The 20,019-nt window shown below is 39.9% G+C and overlaps 1 protein-coding gene across 2 annotated transcripts in view; it reads right to left on the bottom strand.

Moving 5' to 3' along the window:
• Nucleotides 1-20,019, bottom strand: part of LOC136016070 (mucin-5B) — a 49,130-nt gene that overhangs the window by 10,432 nt on the left and 18,679 nt on the right. For both annotated transcript variants that reach the window (XM_065682698.1, XM_065682699.1), the window contains 19 exons: nucleotides 18,677-18,803; nucleotides 15,382-15,634; nucleotides 14,327-14,379; nucleotides 13,855-13,955; nucleotides 13,403-13,554; nucleotides 11,529-11,667; nucleotides 10,709-10,819; nucleotides 9,808-9,987; nucleotides 9,170-9,406; nucleotides 8,100-8,256; nucleotides 7,782-7,910; nucleotides 7,273-7,357; nucleotides 7,029-7,066; nucleotides 5,777-5,932; nucleotides 4,536-4,628; nucleotides 3,655-3,896; nucleotides 2,982-3,159; nucleotides 2,431-2,678; nucleotides 1,386-1,569 (listed from right to left, as the gene is read on the bottom strand). In XM_065682698.1, coding sequence (XP_065538770.1) covers nucleotides 1,386-1,569; nucleotides 2,431-2,678; nucleotides 2,982-3,159; nucleotides 3,655-3,896; nucleotides 4,536-4,628; nucleotides 5,777-5,932; nucleotides 7,029-7,066; nucleotides 7,273-7,357; nucleotides 7,782-7,910; nucleotides 8,100-8,256; nucleotides 9,170-9,406; nucleotides 9,808-9,987; nucleotides 10,709-10,819; nucleotides 11,529-11,667; nucleotides 13,403-13,554; nucleotides 13,855-13,955; nucleotides 14,327-14,379; nucleotides 15,382-15,634; nucleotides 18,677-18,803 — 2,863 coding nt within the window. The remainder of the gene's footprint in view (nucleotides 1-1,385; nucleotides 1,570-2,430; nucleotides 2,679-2,981; nucleotides 3,160-3,654; nucleotides 3,897-4,535; nucleotides 4,629-5,776; nucleotides 5,933-7,028; nucleotides 7,067-7,272; nucleotides 7,358-7,781; nucleotides 7,911-8,099; nucleotides 8,257-9,169; nucleotides 9,407-9,807; nucleotides 9,988-10,708; nucleotides 10,820-11,528; nucleotides 11,668-13,402; nucleotides 13,555-13,854; nucleotides 13,956-14,326; nucleotides 14,380-15,381; nucleotides 15,635-18,676; nucleotides 18,804-20,019) is intronic.

The raw sequence follows: 20,019 nt of genomic DNA, 5'->3' as shown, positions 1-20,019 counted from the left end.
AGTGCGATTGAGAGCGTCCTCAGCAAGTTTGCCAACGACACCAAGCTGTGTGGTTTGGTAGATATGCTGGAGGGAAGGGATGCCATCCAGAGGGACCTCAAGACACTTGTGAGGTGGGCTGATGCCAACCTAATGAAGTTCAGCCATGACAAGTGCAAGGTCCTACACCAGCAATCCCAGGCACAGCTACAGGCTGGGCAGAGAAGAGATTCAGAGCAGCCCTGCTGAGAAGGACTTGGGGGTGTTGGTCGATGAGAAAATGAACATGAGCAGGCTTCAGTGCGCGCTTGCAGCCCAGAAAGCCAACCATATCCTGGGCTGCATCAAAAGGAGCGTGACCAGCAGGTCGAAAGAGGTGATCCTGCCCCTCTACTCTGCTCTTGTGAGACCTCACCTGGAGTATTGTGTGCAGTTCTGGTGTCCTCAACATAAAAAGGACATGGAACTGTTGGAACAAGTCCAGAGGAGGGCCACGAGGATGATCAGGGGACTGGAGCGCCTCCCATATGAAAACAGACTGAGGAAGTTGGGGCTGTTCAGCCTGGAGAAGAGAAGGCTGTGTGGAGACCTCATAGCAGCCTTCCAGTACTTGAAGGGGGCCTATAGGGATGCTGGGGAGGGACTCTTCCTCAGGGACTGTAGTGACAGGACAAGGGGTAACGGGTTAAAACTTCAACAGGGGAAGTTTAGATTGGTTATAAGGAGGAAATTCTTTCCTGTTAGGGTGGTGAGGCACTGGAATAGGTTAACCAGGGAGGTTGTGAATGCTCCATCCCTGGCAGTGCTCAAGGCCAGGTTGGACAGAGCCTTAGGTGAGATGGTTTAGCGTGAGGTGCCCCTGCCCATGTCAGGGGGGTTGGAACTAGATGATCTTGAGGTCGTTTCCAACCCTAACTATTCCATGATTCTATGATTCCAAGTTCTCCTTCTTGTGGGAAGCTAGCAGCATGTGGGGTGCTATCTGAGTTCACAAGAACTGTTTGTGGGAAAGAAGGCTGAAGGAAATAGTTTGCTAGTTACTCATGAAAACCAGAGTTGATGTCTTGGTTGATGCCTTCCTCCTGATGCTACAGCGACTGAGATGTTTTTATCTAGGACAGAACTCTCCAGATTTTGTACATTCCTGTATTAAATAGATATGATCATGAAGAAAGACTTAGAAAGAGCCTATCTCCATCCACCAACAGGCTGTGAACAGAATGAAAGTGACTTAAAACTCTGTCTTTTGACAGTGTCTTTCCACCAAATAGAAATGCATCTATTAAAATTTGGGAGAAATAGAAACCAGTGGATTTGCAAGCATTTAGAGATGTTTACAAGGGCACGAGAGAAAGAAGTAGAAAAACTTATTGCATTCGTTACTGGCAGTTGATGAAGACACTCACCACACAGTCCCATGGTACTGTTATAAAACTTTCTGAAAGGCAGTTTTATGTAAAATGCAAGTCGACTGTAGGAGACATAAACTTCCAATTCAGGAATTTCTACTATGACGTAGAGGCCAGAACTGGTTATCCTGATACCATTCTTGGAAATGTCCGGAACAATTTTCGTATCATTAAACAAAATCTAAAAAGAAGAGAAACAAAAATCTGTATGGACACCCTTCTGTTGAGTAAGGTATGAGGTTTGTGCAGCTGGAAAGTAGAGCAGCACAGGTTCATACTGCAGTTTTTCTCCTCAGTAGCTGGTGCAGTGCTGTGTTTTGACTTTCAGCCTGGGAACAGTGCTGATAACACCGATGTTTTTAGTTGTTGCTCAGAAATATTTACTCTGACCAAGGACTTTCTGATTCTCATGCTTTGCCAGGGAGGAGGGGAAGCCGGGAGGAAGCAGAGACAGGACACCTGACCCAAACTAGCCAAAGAGGTATTCCATACCACAGCATGTCATGCCCAGTATATAAACTGGGGGCAGTTACCCGGAAGGGCTACATCACTGCTTGGGTTGGGCTAGGTATAGGTTGGCGGGTAGTGAGCGGTTGTATTCTCTTCCCTTGTTATTTCCCTTATCATTATTATTATTGGTGGTAGCAGTAGTGATTTTGTGTTAGACCTTAGCTACTGGACTGTTCTTATCTCAACCCATGGGAGTCACATTCTTTCGATTCTCCTCCCCATCACTCCAGGAGCAGTGGGGGAAGAGGGGGCAGTGAGAGAGCGGCTGCATGATTCTGGGTTGCTGGCTGGGCTTAAACCACCACAGTCAGGAAGAAAAACACAACTTTCAGTTATGTGATATTTTCCTAAGTTTCTAGCATATACGAATTTTTCTTGACACCAAGGAAAATATAGAGAAAGCAATGTAATTACATTTCCTACTCATTGCATTTTTACAAGTTCCATCCTTTGCCATGACAGGACATTTGGCAGTACAGTAATATAACTACAGCAAAATAACACTGAGAATTAATTTTTCACAATACTTTACCAAGTTTGTTTCTTTTCCATGTTCCATTGCTTGTGTTAGGACAACAACAGAGTTAGAGTGAAAAATGAGAAGAGACATTGAACAAATTGCTTCATCAATGGCACTGCAGTAATAGTTGTCTATGCGAATCCAGAAGTGAGTGTCAGGATGAGTTGACTGCACAAGCACATAGGTGCAGTTTTCTTTAAAGTTATAATATGTTCCATCAAAAGTCACATAATGCTCATTTCCCCATCCACTGCAAATACCTGAAAGACAGAGTGACAGACTTTAAGCTAGGTTTCTGTTCTTCCTGTAAGTACAAGCTGGTTTTTAACCCTTTTACTTACTTTCAGTGAGAGCTGAAATAACAAGTTTGGTAAAGAAAAATTAGCTTAGCAAGGACACTGTTATCTGTTCTTAAAAGCAAACACATTAAATAGGACTGCTTTTCAATTATATCCTGATGAATTAATATGAACATAATACAGGTACTGACCACACAGACTTCTTTCTTGAGACCAAACTGAACATAACATAAATTTCCAGATTTCTCCTGCTGCAGTACTTACACTGACACTCAAAGACTTCACAGCAACCAGTTTCATCATAGCGTTTTGTGAATGGGAACCCATTGACACAGAGTTTCAGTTGCTGAGGTGGGCAAGTCACGCTGGACAGTTTAATATTGTTTCCTTCTCCCAGGCAAGTCGCAATCTGGCAGTTTCCGAAGTTCCATGTTTCATTAAACTATTGATGGATTGAAAAAGGACGAGGCACATAACAAAGCAATGTAACAAAGTCTTTAAAATCAACACGGTTGATTGTCTGGCATGGCATTATTTGCGGTCATCTACTCTTTCTCTGGAAACCAGGCAATATGAAACATATAGCAATCAACAGAGCTTTGATATCTACTTCTGTTCTACAACATTTTGTATAAGACTGTATTAAGGGCCTGACCTCATTTCTGATGATGGGACACTGACAGATGTGCTTTCCTAGTCTTTGTTCATCTTAGGTAACACTATCTGCTTACGATCACTTAGATGTTTCAGGTGAACAGAATAATCTTCAATTTATTCCCTCAATAATTTGGGGGCTTCCGGTACACTTCTAAATCATATAATTCAGCCACACCTGCAGACCAGCTGTAATGGTGTTACTGTCATCAGAGGAGAACACTAAATTCTGGCTGCAGGCAATATGGTAGCTAAAGAAACACATGTTCTTTCATTCTCTCACCTTTCTGGGGGGAATGAGCCCAAGACAATCGCTCACAGGAGTCCCTATTGCAGCAGGAACTTGGCTTGGTGCACTGGGAGCAGGTGCTAGTGGACAGGCTTCAGAGTTTGGATCACAAGTCTTGAGGGCCTCAGTATGACCAATTTTACACTCTGCCCAAATTAATTCAATCTGACATGATGCATTGCAAATGGAGTAAGCACAGTGACCTGATACATTCACTGGCAGAGAAACATTTTCTCCTGCAAGACCAAAACAAACGTTAGTGTCGGACTGTGCATGAAACTGGTACCTCTCAAGGCCTATGCATCACAGATTAGCCATATATTCAGCTCTACATTTAGCTATCTGGTCTGCCTGTACTCAGTGGCCATGTTCAGATGTGACTGTCTGCAACTCCTTGAATTCAGTGACTGAATCAGAACTCAATTCATCCAAACGGCAAAGGCTGAGGGAGTGCCACAGACAGCTAATCTAAAATTCTGCTCTTAAGTACATCAGTGGGAACTGAAAATGACTACAAGAAGAGAGAATATCAAGTATATCACTGAGTGCATCTGGTCTTCACAAAGACCAGGAGATAGGTGGTTCAGGAGCTACAAAGAGATGAAGAAGAGTCTTCCCTCCTCTGTTTTTGGAATATGACTGTGGATTACGAGCAGTTTGGGATTTAGGGTTTGTGTAAGCTTCCTCATATCAGGGAGATCCAAACCAGGACAAAGTCATAAGATTCCAGGAGAGTTGTTAGTTACAGCTCAAAGACGTAACAAGATATGGTAATGTGTAATTGCAGGAGGTTGAATGAGCACTTGCCGAAGCACTTTTATCTAACAGTACATCTTCCCACATCAGTGGTGCAGAAAAAAATATTGGTTTCTCACCCATTTGTATCAATTGTCCATTGTCATTGCAGAAACAGGGAGTGGCTACCATTGACGATGGAGGTTTAGATGTTACAGGTTGCATTTGTGCTTCTGCAGGAAATGAACACAATATTAAAATCCTTTGCTACTCTACTTTCAAGCCCTATGGCATTTATTACATTCTCTACAAACACAAAAAGGGGAACAAAAAATCATTTTTATACCGCCACCACATTCTCTACATGTACACACTAAGGACATCCTCTCTATATTTATATAGTCTATTTATTACACTGTGTGCTACTAGAATAGTACACACACACATTTCCCCTTGTAGTTAATTTTTTATCTATATAGAATACAACAAACCGCCCTCCTACCATTGCTTATTAATTCCAATTTAGGATTTCTTTGAACTTTCTTGACCTGCAGTACATCACCTGACTTTGGAGAAGTGATTTTGCTTTTTAATGCTTTGTTGCAAAGAATCTTTTTGTTTAAATACAGATAGATCATTTTGACATTCTACTATGCCACCTACACTGCTTTCAATAGCCCTTCCTTTCCTATATTTCCTATACTGCATTATACTTCTTATTCCAGCTGTTAACCCATTTAGTAAATACCAAACACACGTGTGTATGTCTCTAGCTCTTTCGCTTGAGTGGAAAATCTAACTTTCAATTTTCCTTGTTCCCTTTGTATAATTTGCTACCAGGATCATACGTATTTTTTATGCTATAATCATGCAGCAAAATTCTGCCTTTTCTTTATTTCTTTTTACTTCCTATTTTCTGTTCATTCATGTCCCCTTCACCCTGCAACTTCTCTTTTGAGAGGGGAGTAAAACACCAGGCAGCTTTATTTTCTTGCTTCAGAGAGCATTTGAGACTGACTTATTTCAATGCAGAAAACAGTACAATAAGAAATAGTGTGATAAAGAAGGAGTAAAACAAGGTTTAGAAGTAAGAAATATTGAGACTAACAACACCAAAGTGTCAACTGTGGTATGCCACAGGTTATTGTAAAAGCTGTACTGAAAACTGGCTAAATCTCCTTATTCTCTGTTTACCCCATTGACAGTAAGAATCTATAAAAACTACACTTTTGGTCTCCACAAGTTTTGACCCCTCATTCCTTAACTTTCAACTGCCTTGATTCTTTGACATGCAGTAGGAGTGTTTTTCCAAGATGAAGGAATCTTATTACCATTACAGACTTCCATAAAATCACCACCAAACATCTTACAGATCTAGTACCTTGTGCTGGTGTGGATGGTGTTCTGCAAGGGATGAATGTTTTAATGATCTCCCCATCAGGGCCACAGACAGCATCACCACACTTGGACCCGTATGCTTGGCTGTATACAGTTTCATTTAAGGCGTAGGTCTTTCCATTATAGCAGCAAAGGCATTCTGAGGCATCAAAAAGAGCAAATGCTGTGGTAACAGGGGTCACTTGTAATATAAGCACAACTGAAGAGAAAACCAAACTCTGAATTTACTCTTCTGTAGCTAATACCATCAAGCATGAATTAGCTGGCTGAAACAAAAATCTCAATTTTTGCTTGAGAATTTGCACTGGGAGTCTACCTCATTTACTTAAAATAGGTCAGATTTTCATGGTTGCTGGTGTTTCTTGAAGTCAGCCTGCATAGAGGAACTACTGGCTAGTAAAAGCATCAGAACTGACACTATTCTTACCCAGCATGGAACTCAGGTGCATTCCCCCTTGGAAGGGAATGTGATTGGGACTACTGCCCTGCTGAGTGATAAAATACTGGCTCAGAAGATGCTGCACAGCCATATCTATCCACTAATGAGGAATATGTGGTGATAAACAATTTAAATAAATGAGAAACTCCTCAGGTTTTGGAGAATATGCATTCAGGAACCAAAGGGAATATATCTATTAGTGTAACAAAATCAGTAAAACTGAAGATGTGTTGTCTGCTGGCTCACCCTGCATTTTGAGGTGTGATATGGTTTCCCCCAGATATGGGAATGAACTGATAACATACTTTAAGCAAGTGTGTCCTTTAAGCACACAAACATGTCTCTTATGAGGTAGTTGTCTAGGCTTATGAAATTAGTGGACAGGAAATAGCTACAAAGACTTCTACAAGATTTGACCCACCTAAAAATGCTCATTAAAACAGTGACCATAAATGGCCTGCTTCAGACTACTTTCTGTTTGTCTTCACTGCTTACCAAAGAAGTATAAACATGGAGAAGTCGTATTTACCTGGGTGAGATGAATCCCACATTTCACGCCCCTCTCCTTCCTCTCTATTATTATCCTTCAGATAGTTCTTCAAATTAAAGGCTGCATTTTGCTTATTAAAGTGTATCTGTACTACTGTGCATCCACCTACTGAACTAGCTAGCTAGAGTCCTCTTACCAGTACGCCTGCAGTAACATGTGGTGTTGGGTTTTTCCAGTCTTATACTATTCTATACTATTCTTTCCTATACCTACACTCAGTGAATAGTGAGGGTGGTGAAAAGTTACCTTTGGAGTCTTCAGTACACAGTTTCTGTTCAGGATCACTGAAGATAAAGAGGAAAGAAGACTTAGTTTATTGAATTGAATCAATATGTGGAATAACAATGTCTGCAACAGTATCTGGTTTTACATAAAAGCCTGCTCCTGAGGGATTTAATGATAATTGCCACTGCCTATGAACATAAACTAAACATTGCCTAGCTTGTTCTTTTCAGGGCTATTTTTCCTCTCTCACCATCAACTGACCTACCATGAAGTGCAGTTGGGGAGGGAGACACACTCCCTGCTCTCCTCATCAAAATATGGCTTATCAGGACTGCACTCCGGGTAACAGCCTGAAAGGTTAAAGTAAACAAAGTATTCTTAGTCTGCTTTGCATAGATCCAGGGAAAACACATAAATAGCTCTATCAGATGCAGATTTGATCCCCAAATTAATGTAATCCCAGTACAGATGTTCTTTATACTACAATTATTTTTCCACATCTTCTTTTTCCCTTTCTCCCAAAAGTTTTAACTGTTTGTCAACAGATAATTATTCTTTGCAAAATTAGATTGAATGACCTTTTATCTGTCACCAGATTTAAAGGCAACAGACAAATTATGCTACAAATTGCACCATCACATGGGGAATTACCCAGGTAAATGAGTTTCCGGGGCAAATGGGATAGTCTTTCAGCAACCTTGATGCTTAAGGCATTTAAAACCAGACTAATAGCTTCAACTTCCATAAACTTCATGAAAGTAAAATAAGAATTACCTTCCAAACTGTACAGCAAGTTCCCACATTTCCCTTGTGGGTTCCTGCAAGTCTTTAGACAAGGGGCTCCACAGGGTTTATAGAACCATTCATGTTTGTCAGGTGGATTGTAATAATCACAGAACACAGCTGGAATAGACGAATAAAAAATCTGTGAGTCTCAGACACCGGACAGGGGTTATTTTCTTAATCTTGTAAACAAGAGCTTGTTAAGTCATGTGTGGACAGTGATGTCAAACTTCTGCTCTTCTGTATCTCCCATGCGCATGAGTGCACAGAGCACTGCTTTTCTGTGAGCATATTCAGGGCAACACTTACGGCAAATGGCAGGAGTTCTCCAGTTGATACAGACACCAGCTCTGCTACAGCTTCTTGAATAAGCAGCAACTGAGGTACAAAAGCACTCACAGTCTCCCACACTGTCACAGCCACAGAAGTCAGAAATACAAGATTCATAATACGGTATTGGGTTCACCTATCAAAACACCAACACATCTATTACAACAGAGTACCTGCTCCACTGCATTTTAATAAGAGAATTTTCACCATCCACTGGGAGTTTCTTCGGCAGAACCACGCTGTTTGTGACAACCTGAGACCATCATGGAGACATGACATCTTGTACAGATAGTTTTCTATTCTATTCTTCCAATTCAGGTAGAATTGGACCCTAAATCTTCTAATTCTCATGTGTGTAATGCAGGCATTTATGCTTATAATGTCTTTCCAGTGTGATTTCTGGAGGACTGACCTACCTTGCCTTGGCTTAGCACAACTATATAGTGTGTATGCTCTCTAGCTGAGTGATAGTAATTAATTGAATATTAAATATTTCTACTGAACTTCATGTCTCTTGTGTTTTAACCTGTACCAGCATTAACTAACCAAGGAAATAAGTAACCAAGGAAATAAGCCATGTTTGCTTTTAAAATGGCTTATTAAACTGCACTGAAGCTTTGTACAGACATTGTCATTAAGAATTTGTAGCCTTGTTTCTGTTTAGATTGATTCAAGTTGTGTCTAAAATAAACCAAATAATCTCTCTAAGTAATTTGAATAAACTTTCCCAAGGATCCCCATATAAACAGTCCTGTGCTAACATATCTCTAGATTTTACAAACTGATACCTAAGCTTTTACTTCTGATGGCCAACTATTCTTCTCATTGTCTTCAGTTGCTCAAAACAGGCACTGTTGTTTCCTCAATATTGTGCAACAGGATTCAACTGGCATAGCAGTAAAGTAAGGTTTTTAAAGAGATAATCCTTATACACAAGGATGCTGTGTAATAGCCTTTAATAGTAAAAGTTTGTGTGCAAATGTGTTTTATAATAGCAACAAACACCTAGTATTCGTGAACAAATACTAAGGGTGATAGAACAGGATTACCTTACTGTGACAGGCTTCAAAGATGTTACTCTTAATGATGCTGCAGTGCTTTTGTCCCAGAGAAGCCTTGAAAGGCTGATCAGCACACAGGTCCGTCATGTTTACATTTGAGCAGGTGCTTGTTATTTTCCAGCTGTTTCCAAACTCCTGGATACTCATCTCCATGGACTGCCCTCTGGTTGTGAAGTCATTCCTTGAGCGGCCATCAAAGTCCCCACAAAGGCCACAGACTTTTCCCTGGGTAATTTGTGTAGGCACAGTAAATAGTTTGGTTATTTTGTGTTCAGCCCACTGTTTGACAGAAATAAACAACAGAGCAGGCTAAGACAAAATAGCTGCAAATCTCTAAACAGCCATCACAATGAGGCTTAGAAAAAGCTGGACTTCAAATGACAAAATCACTGTGTTAGCCCTCCAATACGGCAAAAAGTCTGTCTCCTAGCTCCAAATATTCTGGAGCTTTTCATACTGACTGAACAACGAAATAAAACAACACACAAGACATAGCCTGATTGATTCTTTTTGACCACAGAACCAAACACTTTTCCAAGCCCTGCTTTTGAAACTGGAGCTTCAGTGCTTTGAGTTCTCCATTCTTTGAGTTTGAAAACATAACTGTCTGTCCATCCCATACCTACCTGGAAAGATGGTGCCACGTGAACAATAACAGTAGTCTTCTGGTCCCACATGAAGTTCATCCCTTGATTTGTTTCAATCACAATATAACCTCCTCTGAGATCCACTTGGTAATTCTTCTCAGCTCCTGGATCAGTGGCTATCTCTTGAATTCTTCCTTCCAAGAGCCTTATTTCGCTGCTCTATAAGGAACAGAGAAATTGCATGGAAGGAAGTCCAATAGAAATCTTTGTGTAACAGCACGGGTATTCTGCCTCCTGTCCTTCATTTTACTTTTCTTTAGCCTTTACATTATATCTTGGTCTATTGCCAGACATGTGAGCCATAAACAAGACCCACTGAGTTCAGTCTTACCTCAATAGGTAAGACTTACCTCACAGCCACAGAAATTGTCCTCATTCTAGATGAAATCTGTTCTGCTGGAACAGCGGCTCCTGAGTGCATGGGTAATGGGGCATGTTAGCACACCCCTTGTCATGCTTCTTTGTTTCACTATTGTCTCACCCCTACTATGGGAGAAATCTCTTTTGTGTACACTTTGGGGAAACACTAAGCCTGAGCTGGATGGAAGAAGAAATTCTTTCCTCTGTAGTTACATCTGCCATGTGCTCAAACCACGGTACAGAAACATGCTTCTCTAAAACCTTTACTATTTCTCCTATACTGATAATGCCACAGATGCAAATACACACACACACACATGCACATACATAGAGCGCAGTTGACTTCCTCCATCTGTCCCCTCACCTGCAGAAGTGTCCAGCCCTGTTAACAGCAAATACCCAAACATTTCCCAGCTTTCCTGCCTCTGCTTTTTGGCTGTTTGACTTCCATAGGGATACTACACTAACTACTACAAAATAAAGACTACAGCTCCTCACTTATAATCAGTTCTAGACAAACCTCAAAAATCAGTGTGATCTTTAGAGAGCAGATGGAGAGTGACTTCCCACAGGCATTGTTCTGAATTACAATTCGGAAGGTGCCAGCATCCTTGTTATTGGGGCAAAAATCCTTAGAAAAATAGATAACTTGTATTAGATCTTTTCACGCAACCAGGCCACTCCTAAGCATTTTCAGGAACTCTAAATGGATGACATTTGAATCTGATTACTGCTATTTTGCCACTTTTTTATTCACAAAAACTCTGGGCATTTTAGAAGAATCTGGTGGCAGCTGAACTGGTGTCGGGTTCATACTTGACCAGGAATTTCAAGAGAAAAACCAAGAAAAAATTGAGCTTTTCATAGCACAAATCCTGCACAATCCAAAAGGTGTTTTATTTTTTCCTTAAAATTAGCAAACTAACTGTAATTTGGGAATGACATAATGTCTCACAGGGTACTGTTTCATTATGTGCGATTGTTATACATGAGGTTCACATATTAACCTCTATGTGTTTCTGTCACAACAAAAGCACTGTCAGTCTTGAATGGCTGAGAGAAGCACTTAGCTTTTCAACTCCACACCAATTTCTTTTCATTACAAGTGCTGGAATTACAACAGGAAAAGGCTGTCCAGTCGAGGAATTAATCGTTTAGGATACCACAGTGCCCTCTTGTGTCACTTCTGAGGGTTAATTGCTTTGCTCTAGGTACAAGAGGACGGGAGTGGGCTCTGCTCATCAGTATTATTTTGCATGGGATAGCCCTTTAATTAATCAGACTGAACCCTACAGTGTAAGCTTTGAAAAGCATGATAGGAAAGTGAAAAAAATTGATACCTGAGCTAGGATATAGTCACAGTCTCCCAAGAAATCAAACTTCTCCCCATCAAAGCTCATGTAATGTCCATTTCCATAGACAGTGCAGGTTCCTTTGCAGGGATTGTCTGTGCAGTTCCACTCCCTTTTGTTGCAGGTGCTGGGAGGTTAAATGCAAAGAATCACCATCTTTGTTTTTTCCTCAACACCCAAAGAGGGGCAGAGTAATTCATAGGTTTGTCAAACAAATAAGTCATCTCTCATTATTCCAGGTTTACCCTCACAGCTGTTTTGAGAGCATGCCATAAGATGGTTTACTAATCAGAAAGTTCATGTTTAGTACCAAGACATGTATGAGCTTTGTTAATTTTTATCTATTTTTTTCCTTCAAGTATCATTAAATAATTAAGTCCTGGCAGCAGACAGTGGGGATTTATGATGTAAGTTCAAGGTGAAGAACTGAATAATCCAGCTATTTCTGAATATTAATCTGTGAGGTTTTATCTGGTCAGTTGTGTTCCTGACTACAGTGGTGTGAACCAGTATTATCCCTGTCTTCCTTTGTGTGTTGTGTCTGTCTGAGATGGAGTTAATTTTCCCCACAGCCACCCTCACAGTGCTGTGCTTTGTACTGGTAGCTAGAAAGGTGCTGATAACACACCACTGTTTTGCCTCCTGCTGAGCAGTGTGCACACAGCATCAAGGCTGTCCCTCCAACATTCCCCCTCACCAGTAGGCTGTGGGGTGGGCAAGATTTGGGAGGGGACATAGCCAGAACAGCTGACCCAAACTGACCAAAGGGATGTTCTGTACCATATGGCATCTTAGCATAAAAGCTAAGAGAAAGGAGGAGCGGGGACATTTATTATTACATTGGTATTCTAGAGCAACCACTTTGTGTACTGAAGCCCTTCCCTGATAAGAAGAAGGGAATAAATCTGAGGGGTTTTTGCTTCCACACAGCCTTTGCTTTTTCTTTATTAAACCACCTTTATTTTGACCCATGATTTTTTTCTATCTTATTTTCTTTCCCCCATCCTGCTGAGGAGGGGAGTGATAGAGCAGCTTGGTAGGCACCTGGCATCCAGCCATCAGACCTTGACAAACTTCCCCTCCAGTTCATGGTGACCACAGACAGAAAATCTTAATTGCTATACCCTTGACACAGAGACTGTGAATTTTTCCCATGTGTGTCCTGTTCTCATAAGAAAACAAAGCCCTAACTGCAAAAAAAACCCTCTTAATAGCCTCTGTGATATCAATAACTGCTTATCAGGGTTTGGCTTCACATGCTAAACTTGATTGCTTGTACCATGGTGATCAGACCAAAATGTTTCTGACACTTATTTTCCATACAGCTTCTTGGCAGGACTATACAGTGTCATCCTCACCAAGTAATGGGTAAGGATTCAAATCATTTTACCCACCATGATCAGTAATAGCAGTGAAGTCTGTGGTAGAGTTATACGAGCAATTGCAGCAACTAGAGCATTCATTTATCTTCTTTGAGAACTCCACACCTGGAAGCACTGCAAGTCATGAGAAGATCATTGCAAGTCCTCCCTCCTCCAAATTCAACTCTTTTTTGGTGTTCAGCTGTGCTCAACAGACACAGACCCCTTACAGAATGACCAGCCACAGACCAACTGGATGAGGCTGGTATTTCTAAAGCTTGTGTGGAAGCAGTTTGCAAAAGGATGGAAATTATTTGACAGGATATTTTAGTACTTGTTCTCCCTAAGTGCAGGCTCATGAAGTGTGTTGCAGAGGGGAAATGGTTCCCCTTTGATTTTAATTAGAAGCCTGACAGCTCTAATGATGAAGATGCAGACTTCAAAATGCACTGATAATTTTAGCAGCTTTGTTATAAAGCATGGTTCCCTGGAGTAACATACCATGTGTTGCAGTCCACTTTGATGGTTTCCCCAGGTTTATAAAACTGTCCTCCATGAACACATGGGCATTGATCTTTGGGAATACATCCTCCACTGCCATCCAATACCAGCCCATCAGGACACATGCAGCCAGAAGCACATTCTGTGACATACTGTGTACATGAAGACATAACACAAGGCAACTTGCTAATGCACAGAAACTACAGGGAACCAGCAGAAGTGCTAGCTCTGGATGCCAATATTTTGTGTATTCTTTTTTAAGCATGTAACTGTAAATTAGTGACAATCAAATTACAAGTATTACAGCTACGTGGGTAGCTATAGCTGCTGTGTTATCGTTAAAGTAGCTGGTCTGTGAACAGCATAACATATTACCAACAGCATTTTTTGAGGACAATCATACGTGCACAGTCATGTTGTCCCTTGTTCCTGCTAGGAAGTGAAGTCCTTACACAATGCATGTCCTGTGTCTTACAACTTTTCTGACACTCTGATCCAGTTGCACCAGGACCTGCAGAGCTGCAGTTGAAGTAATACATAGGAGCAGGGCAATCTATAGGAGGAAGAAACATTTTAGGAAAGCAATTTAGTGAAAACAATAAGGATGCTGTCAGCAATTGTAAAGCGTTTCAGAGGGCAGCATATGTATAGCATTTACAGTTTCTATTAGCTTTTGCTCCTGCCTACCAGCAGTGTGGAGAGAAGAAAGCAGAGAACTAAGCTTTGAGAAATATACCCATCTTTTAAAGATTTCATCAAGTCGGTGACATTTTTACAAAGACAACTACTATCAATAACCAGTACATTTCTGGGAGAAGGCAAAAATGTGTAAAAAGCTAAAATGTTACAGAAAGTGAGATAAACACAGAAAAGCATTATAGGTACCAGCTAATACCATAATGCCATTATTTAACAAAATCTCACCTTTCACCAGGACAGTCTCTCCAATGCAGTCTAATCTTCCTTGAATGCATTTGCTAAAAAGATTCCATAAAATGAAACACATCAGCTCTTTGCATATTTTTCTCTCATTAAAGAGAAAGGCATTACAAAGCTTCACTAGTCACACAAATAACAAATTCCTATCAAAATGAGTATTTGGTACAGCTATCAAGTTCACAGACATAAACTACCATCCCTAGAAGGAAGATTAAGACATACAGCTCTTAAATACATTTCCTTTATCTGCCACTGGTTTACTGTGTGATTTCCCTAAATCAAAATTTTCCTAAGAATGCATTATCCACTCCATGGGATGAGATTAGTACTTTCTTAAAGGAGACCTATTAAATTACAAAATGAACCTGTGTTTACAAAGAAGTATTGAATCCTCAGGGAAAAAAATGTGGGATTTGAGAGAGAAAATGTGTAGCTATCTGAAGATGCAAGTAAATCGTTTGAGTAAAAACAGCCTTCCCCTGCTATTTGCATTGCTGTCCTGAACTGCTTGAAAATGAGAAAAATAATAATTGTTTTTCACTATGGTGCAAATTATTATGTTATTTTTAGTATTTCTCCCCCAGTTTTCTCTTTCTCTTTCTCTCTTCTTAAAAATCTTCATTTAAAAACAGATTTTTCTTTTTCTGGACTATTTTTTTTTTAATAGTCTGCAGGATGTTGTATCGGAGGGTGTTTCTTACATCATGTCTTCATTTCAAAGCCAGAAACTCTACCAAGTCCCCTTACTTCTAGAAAACTTGCTCCCACTGTGTATGGAAGTTTTTTACCCAGCAATGAACTTTGCATAGACATAGGCTGCAGACATTATTCTGCTTAACGTGTTTTCAGGTTCTTGTTTGGTAACAGGGATATAGGTTCTTAACCTTTGCTGTAGCTGCACTTCCTGCCAGAGAAATACTTGCTTTGGTAGAATCTAGGAGAAGTCTGACATTATTCCTTACAGTAAAGAGACACCATTCAGGGATTAGAGCCCTGGCATCCACCAGGTATGCAGCCTTTGCATCATTAGAGCATCTTACCACATCAGTTTGTCCTCTTGGAAAGAGTTGCCAGGCTGAACAATCTTGCCTTTGTAGTAGCAGGGACAGTCATCTGGAGTTACACATTCCTCCTCGTCGTTGAGGTAGGTCCCTTCAGGGCAACCACAGCCCTCCATAGGAGCAATCTGAACTTCACACAGTGGATCAGGTTCATCCAGCGAGCGGCAAGACTGGTTACAGTATTTCACACTATAGTTGTAAACCATAGTCTCAGGACACTCCTCAGAGGGATCTTTGCAAAAGAAATAAAATGGATGTATGGTCCTTTCTGTGCAATCATCACTCATGCTGTTGAAGCAGCATACTGCATATTGGTAGCCACAAATGAGCTTTTTTCAAATTGTAAGTCCTTGCCTCCCAGTGGTCTGAAGGAAGTCTGCCCACTACATAATATTGAATACTGAAATACTCGGCATGGTATATCTTGACTGAATAAAGGAATCATTACAATTTTACAATTGGTACAGTTTACGTTTCTATTTTATACCAAGAACTAAACTAAATAACTTCTGAATTGTAACTGTAGTTAAAAACTAATTTTTTGCAATTTACTACTAATTTCTTTGGCTGGGAATAGCTTAACAAATGAACATATTTTGCAAGGGTAAATTTTGACATTAAATGGACAGTGCCAAGGAACTCTGCTACCAAAGAAAGCGTGTTTGGATTTTCATAGATGTCTTGAAGAAAACTGTCGTCCTCCAGGGAAATCAGAAAGAACAGTGCTTAAGACCTCTGGTGGAACAAACAGTTAAATACCAATATCTAAAGAGGTCAGCTGATCCTGTAAGACAGGGAAAAGCTGGTTAATTTTCCCAGGCTACCAAGAAGCAACATCTTCAGAAATCTACCATAAAATCTGCAGTAGTGATCCATATGGATGACAGCAAATTTTGTCAGGAAATATCACCCACATTAAGGTTGTGGTTTTCAAGAAAGTCTGGCATCCAGATTCCTTTGCAATTCAATAATAAACGGGGATCTACTCATTTTTGGAACTCTTTCTAGATCAAATCCATAGGTTTAACTGCAAAATTGTTTTTCAAATACACACAGATGTACTAGAAGATACAAGGGAGCTGCTCATAGGCAAATGTGCTAATCAGCTTTGCAGCAATGTTATCACCATATCAGAATTGGTTCCATGCCTCAGCAAAGCTCTGTATGGTTTTCCAGTCCATGACCATAGCACACTTTCTTAGATTAGTTAGCACGTTAAGTTTGTGTACACATTCAAAACCACCGCCTTCAAGAACAAAAACCAGTTAGTTTCCTGGTCTTACCTGAGGCAGACACAATATCCTGTGTATAAACCATGCAAGCCATACTCTCCTACTTTATAGGCATACTATAAAGATGCATCAACTGGTATTTGTAAATCAAAATAGGCCAAATAAGAAAGATATTAATAAAGATGTTGAACACAAGTTTAGATCAGATTTACCCGAATAGGTGTCTCAGTTGTTAGCTCTTAAAGCAATAAAATATTGTGCTTCTCACTTTAACTTTTCCATAAAGGAAAAAGATCACTTTTGGTAAAGTGAGATCTGGTAAGAGAAAGGTAATTTGACCTTCGTACTCATTGTCACAGATTTGTAATCTTAGATTGCATGCATCACAGCTGAAGGCATGAGTTCAGAGAACATGATCATATCAAAACCAGCTTCAAGCAAGCTTGCAAAAGAGGCACCAGAAAAGCAGTGCCATGACTGAGCAGAGGCTACTAGCTGTGATGGTCTTCTGGGAAACCAGTAACTCAGGTAATGGTTCCTGCTTCCACTAAAGATTGTGTCACACACATGCATTGTCAGCTGTTAGCTAGTAGGGTTTACTTATTTCATATATACTACTGACTTCAATGTAGACATCCCCTTAAAGTACAACCTGTCTTGGATGCTGCCCACAGCCCAGCACAGCTGGACACAGCTGCAGGAGCCAGAAAGGCCTTTCCATCCCATGCAATGGGACAGATCACTGAGGGTGACTGTTCTGGACCATTTATTCTTTCACTTATGAATAGCACAACCTTCAATCTTATCATAAGCATATTCCTGAAAGATTATTTCTCTTGTAAAGGCCTAAAATGATTGTGCTGATTAAGCCATTAGCATTTTTTTCCCAAGGTTACTGCACTGTTTGAGTCAGTATTATCTACTGTGCCATGAGTCCACAGATTTCAGTCTAACCCATGCTGCAAATCAGTCTTGCTTTGGCATAAAAAAAATGTTAGTAATTCTGTGTTGATAACAAAGCTTTCAGTAAACAGCAACCGTGTCTAGTACATCAAACTGCATGATTCTAGGACAATTTGCTATGGATTACGCTGTGTTCCCTCTGAATTCTTTCAGCACAGGTTTATTAAATTGTTCTTACTGTAATCTTAAATGCCTTCAACAAAGCACCATACATTGTTACATTGTTTGTTTCTACTAAATATCTCAGCTAGCCTCTAAGTCAAGGCAATTAAATAGATGATAGCTGCATGAAAGCTGCATAAAAATAATTGTTGTGGTGTTTTCTATTCAGATATGTCATTAGTCAAGAAACCCACACATCTATTTTCATGTTAATATAGGAAAATGTCACTTGAACTAGCTGGCTGCCAGTGAAAAAATAGAAATGTTGAAGTAAAGCTCAGAAATTGGGACTTGTGAGTTTTATTCTCAGCTCTGATACCATCTCAATAAATCCTGGCAGTGCCATAGGAAAAAAAAAAAAAAAAAGTGGACTCTGAACCATGGATTTAGTGACAATGTATATGTCCACAAAACTTTAATTCAGTTGTTAGACAGTCCTAAGCTGAAAAAGCCCTTAAACACTTCCACAATCTCAGATATCACCAGTATGTATGTATTAAAAACCATTACTATTTTACATGGAAAAATGCAGCTAATGAGAGTGATGCCATTTGTACAGGCGATGTCTGACACACTGAGATGAAGTTCAAAAAAGGTATCAGAATTAAAATACATGGGAAAGCCCATGTGTTCAAAACTAACCTAATTACAACTTCTTGTTATTATGTATACCTTATAGTCTTCCGTTTCTCTGAGTACTGAATTCACCTAATATTTACACAAGGAACATGCACCATAAGAAGATGAAGAGGACATGAACTGATTTTGACAGGCAGTTTTTTACAGAATGTATGCATATTCTTTTTCAAAGACCCCCTAGCTTGATGACTGAGTACAAAAGATGTTAACTGCCACAGGCTGGGATCTCCTGAAGCTCTTCCCCTATATCCCTACCATAGGTATTTTAGGATGCATACCACAGATGCCCTGCCTCCAGCCCTTCAGGGATACGCCTGCTGCAGCACAGTCTCTGGAGTAGGTAGACAGCACACTACACAAAGCAACTTCACTCTTCTCAGAATTACAGGTGTCATACATACATTTCTAGGGGACAGAAAAGGACATGGGTATTATTAAGCCCAGCTCACAGAAGAAACAGGGAAACACAGAACCATGAAGTAATTAGAAAAGTAATGAACCAATATTTTTTTTAAAAAGTACTATTACCAATGAAACTTAATTTGTAATATCTCTAAAAGAAAACATATGCTAATGAAATACTATCCAAACCTGAGAAACAGGAAATCAATTGCAGTTGTTTAACACTATATCTAACACTCACAAATAGATGAATAATAAGAATGATAAGGATATTTACAGTTAATTAAAGCACTAAGAAATGTCTGTACCAGCCTCCTATGAGGCTATACAATCTGTGACATGTCATAATATGTCATCTGAAAATACACAGGACTAAAAATACTGCACAACAATGGCTGCCATTTGTGTATCTACCTAGTATGCAGGTAAGATACATGCAATTAAATGACAGGTACATAACAGAAGATGGTTTAATAGAGAAACATTTGTAATGACATCAAAAGAAACAGCTAGGAAAGTAGAAAGTTGATTTAAAGTTCAAGTTCTTTCAACTGGGTGGCTGGACAGAACAACCCTGATACAGCCAGTCACTCAAGAGCAGTAAGGTCATACTGCATAGATGGTGATATATCCTGCCATTATGGATCTCATGGAAAATGTTTTCACAAATCATGGTTTGAGCAGAAGTAACAGACATATCCATAGGAAATTGGTTATTACTTTTCCTTAATTGAAAATTGCAAATTCCTTAGTTAACATGAATTCTCAAGCAGATACATTTTCTGAGGGAAACCTGGGAGAGGTAAGGCATAAGCCATGTGTTTAAAAGTACCTGAAGACATTAATTTTTAGGGAAAATTTCATGTTCAGGTATTTTCTCAGTAAATTCTATCACACACACACCCTACATGGATCTTCTGCGTTTTACAGAAACCTCTTTACTATTCACATAAATATGGTAACTCTCTAGCTCAGCCAACTTCCCCAACAGCTGTAACGCCAAGAAGACTTATGGGCAGCTTCTCGCATTCTAAATATTAGGAGACTAACACTATACCAAAGTAATAAATGGGATATAAATTGTGCAAATATGAGATATAGCCTCCCCTTAGAGGTGAATTTTAAACAACGCCAGAAGGAACCCATGGGGCTGAAAACCTCTCAGTTCAGTTCCACACAGAAACACTGATTTGGCTTTTCAATGAGTGAACAGTTTTCA

The sequence above is a fragment of the Lathamus discolor genome, chromosome 6 (assembly GCF_037157495.1).
Source record: "Lathamus discolor isolate bLatDis1 chromosome 6, bLatDis1.hap1, whole genome shotgun sequence".
Taxonomy (NCBI): Eukaryota; Metazoa; Chordata; class Aves; order Psittaciformes; family Psittacidae; genus Lathamus; species Lathamus discolor.
The sequence above is the reverse complement of the archived record's forward strand: the minus strand, read 5'-3'. Positions and strand labels throughout refer to the sequence as shown.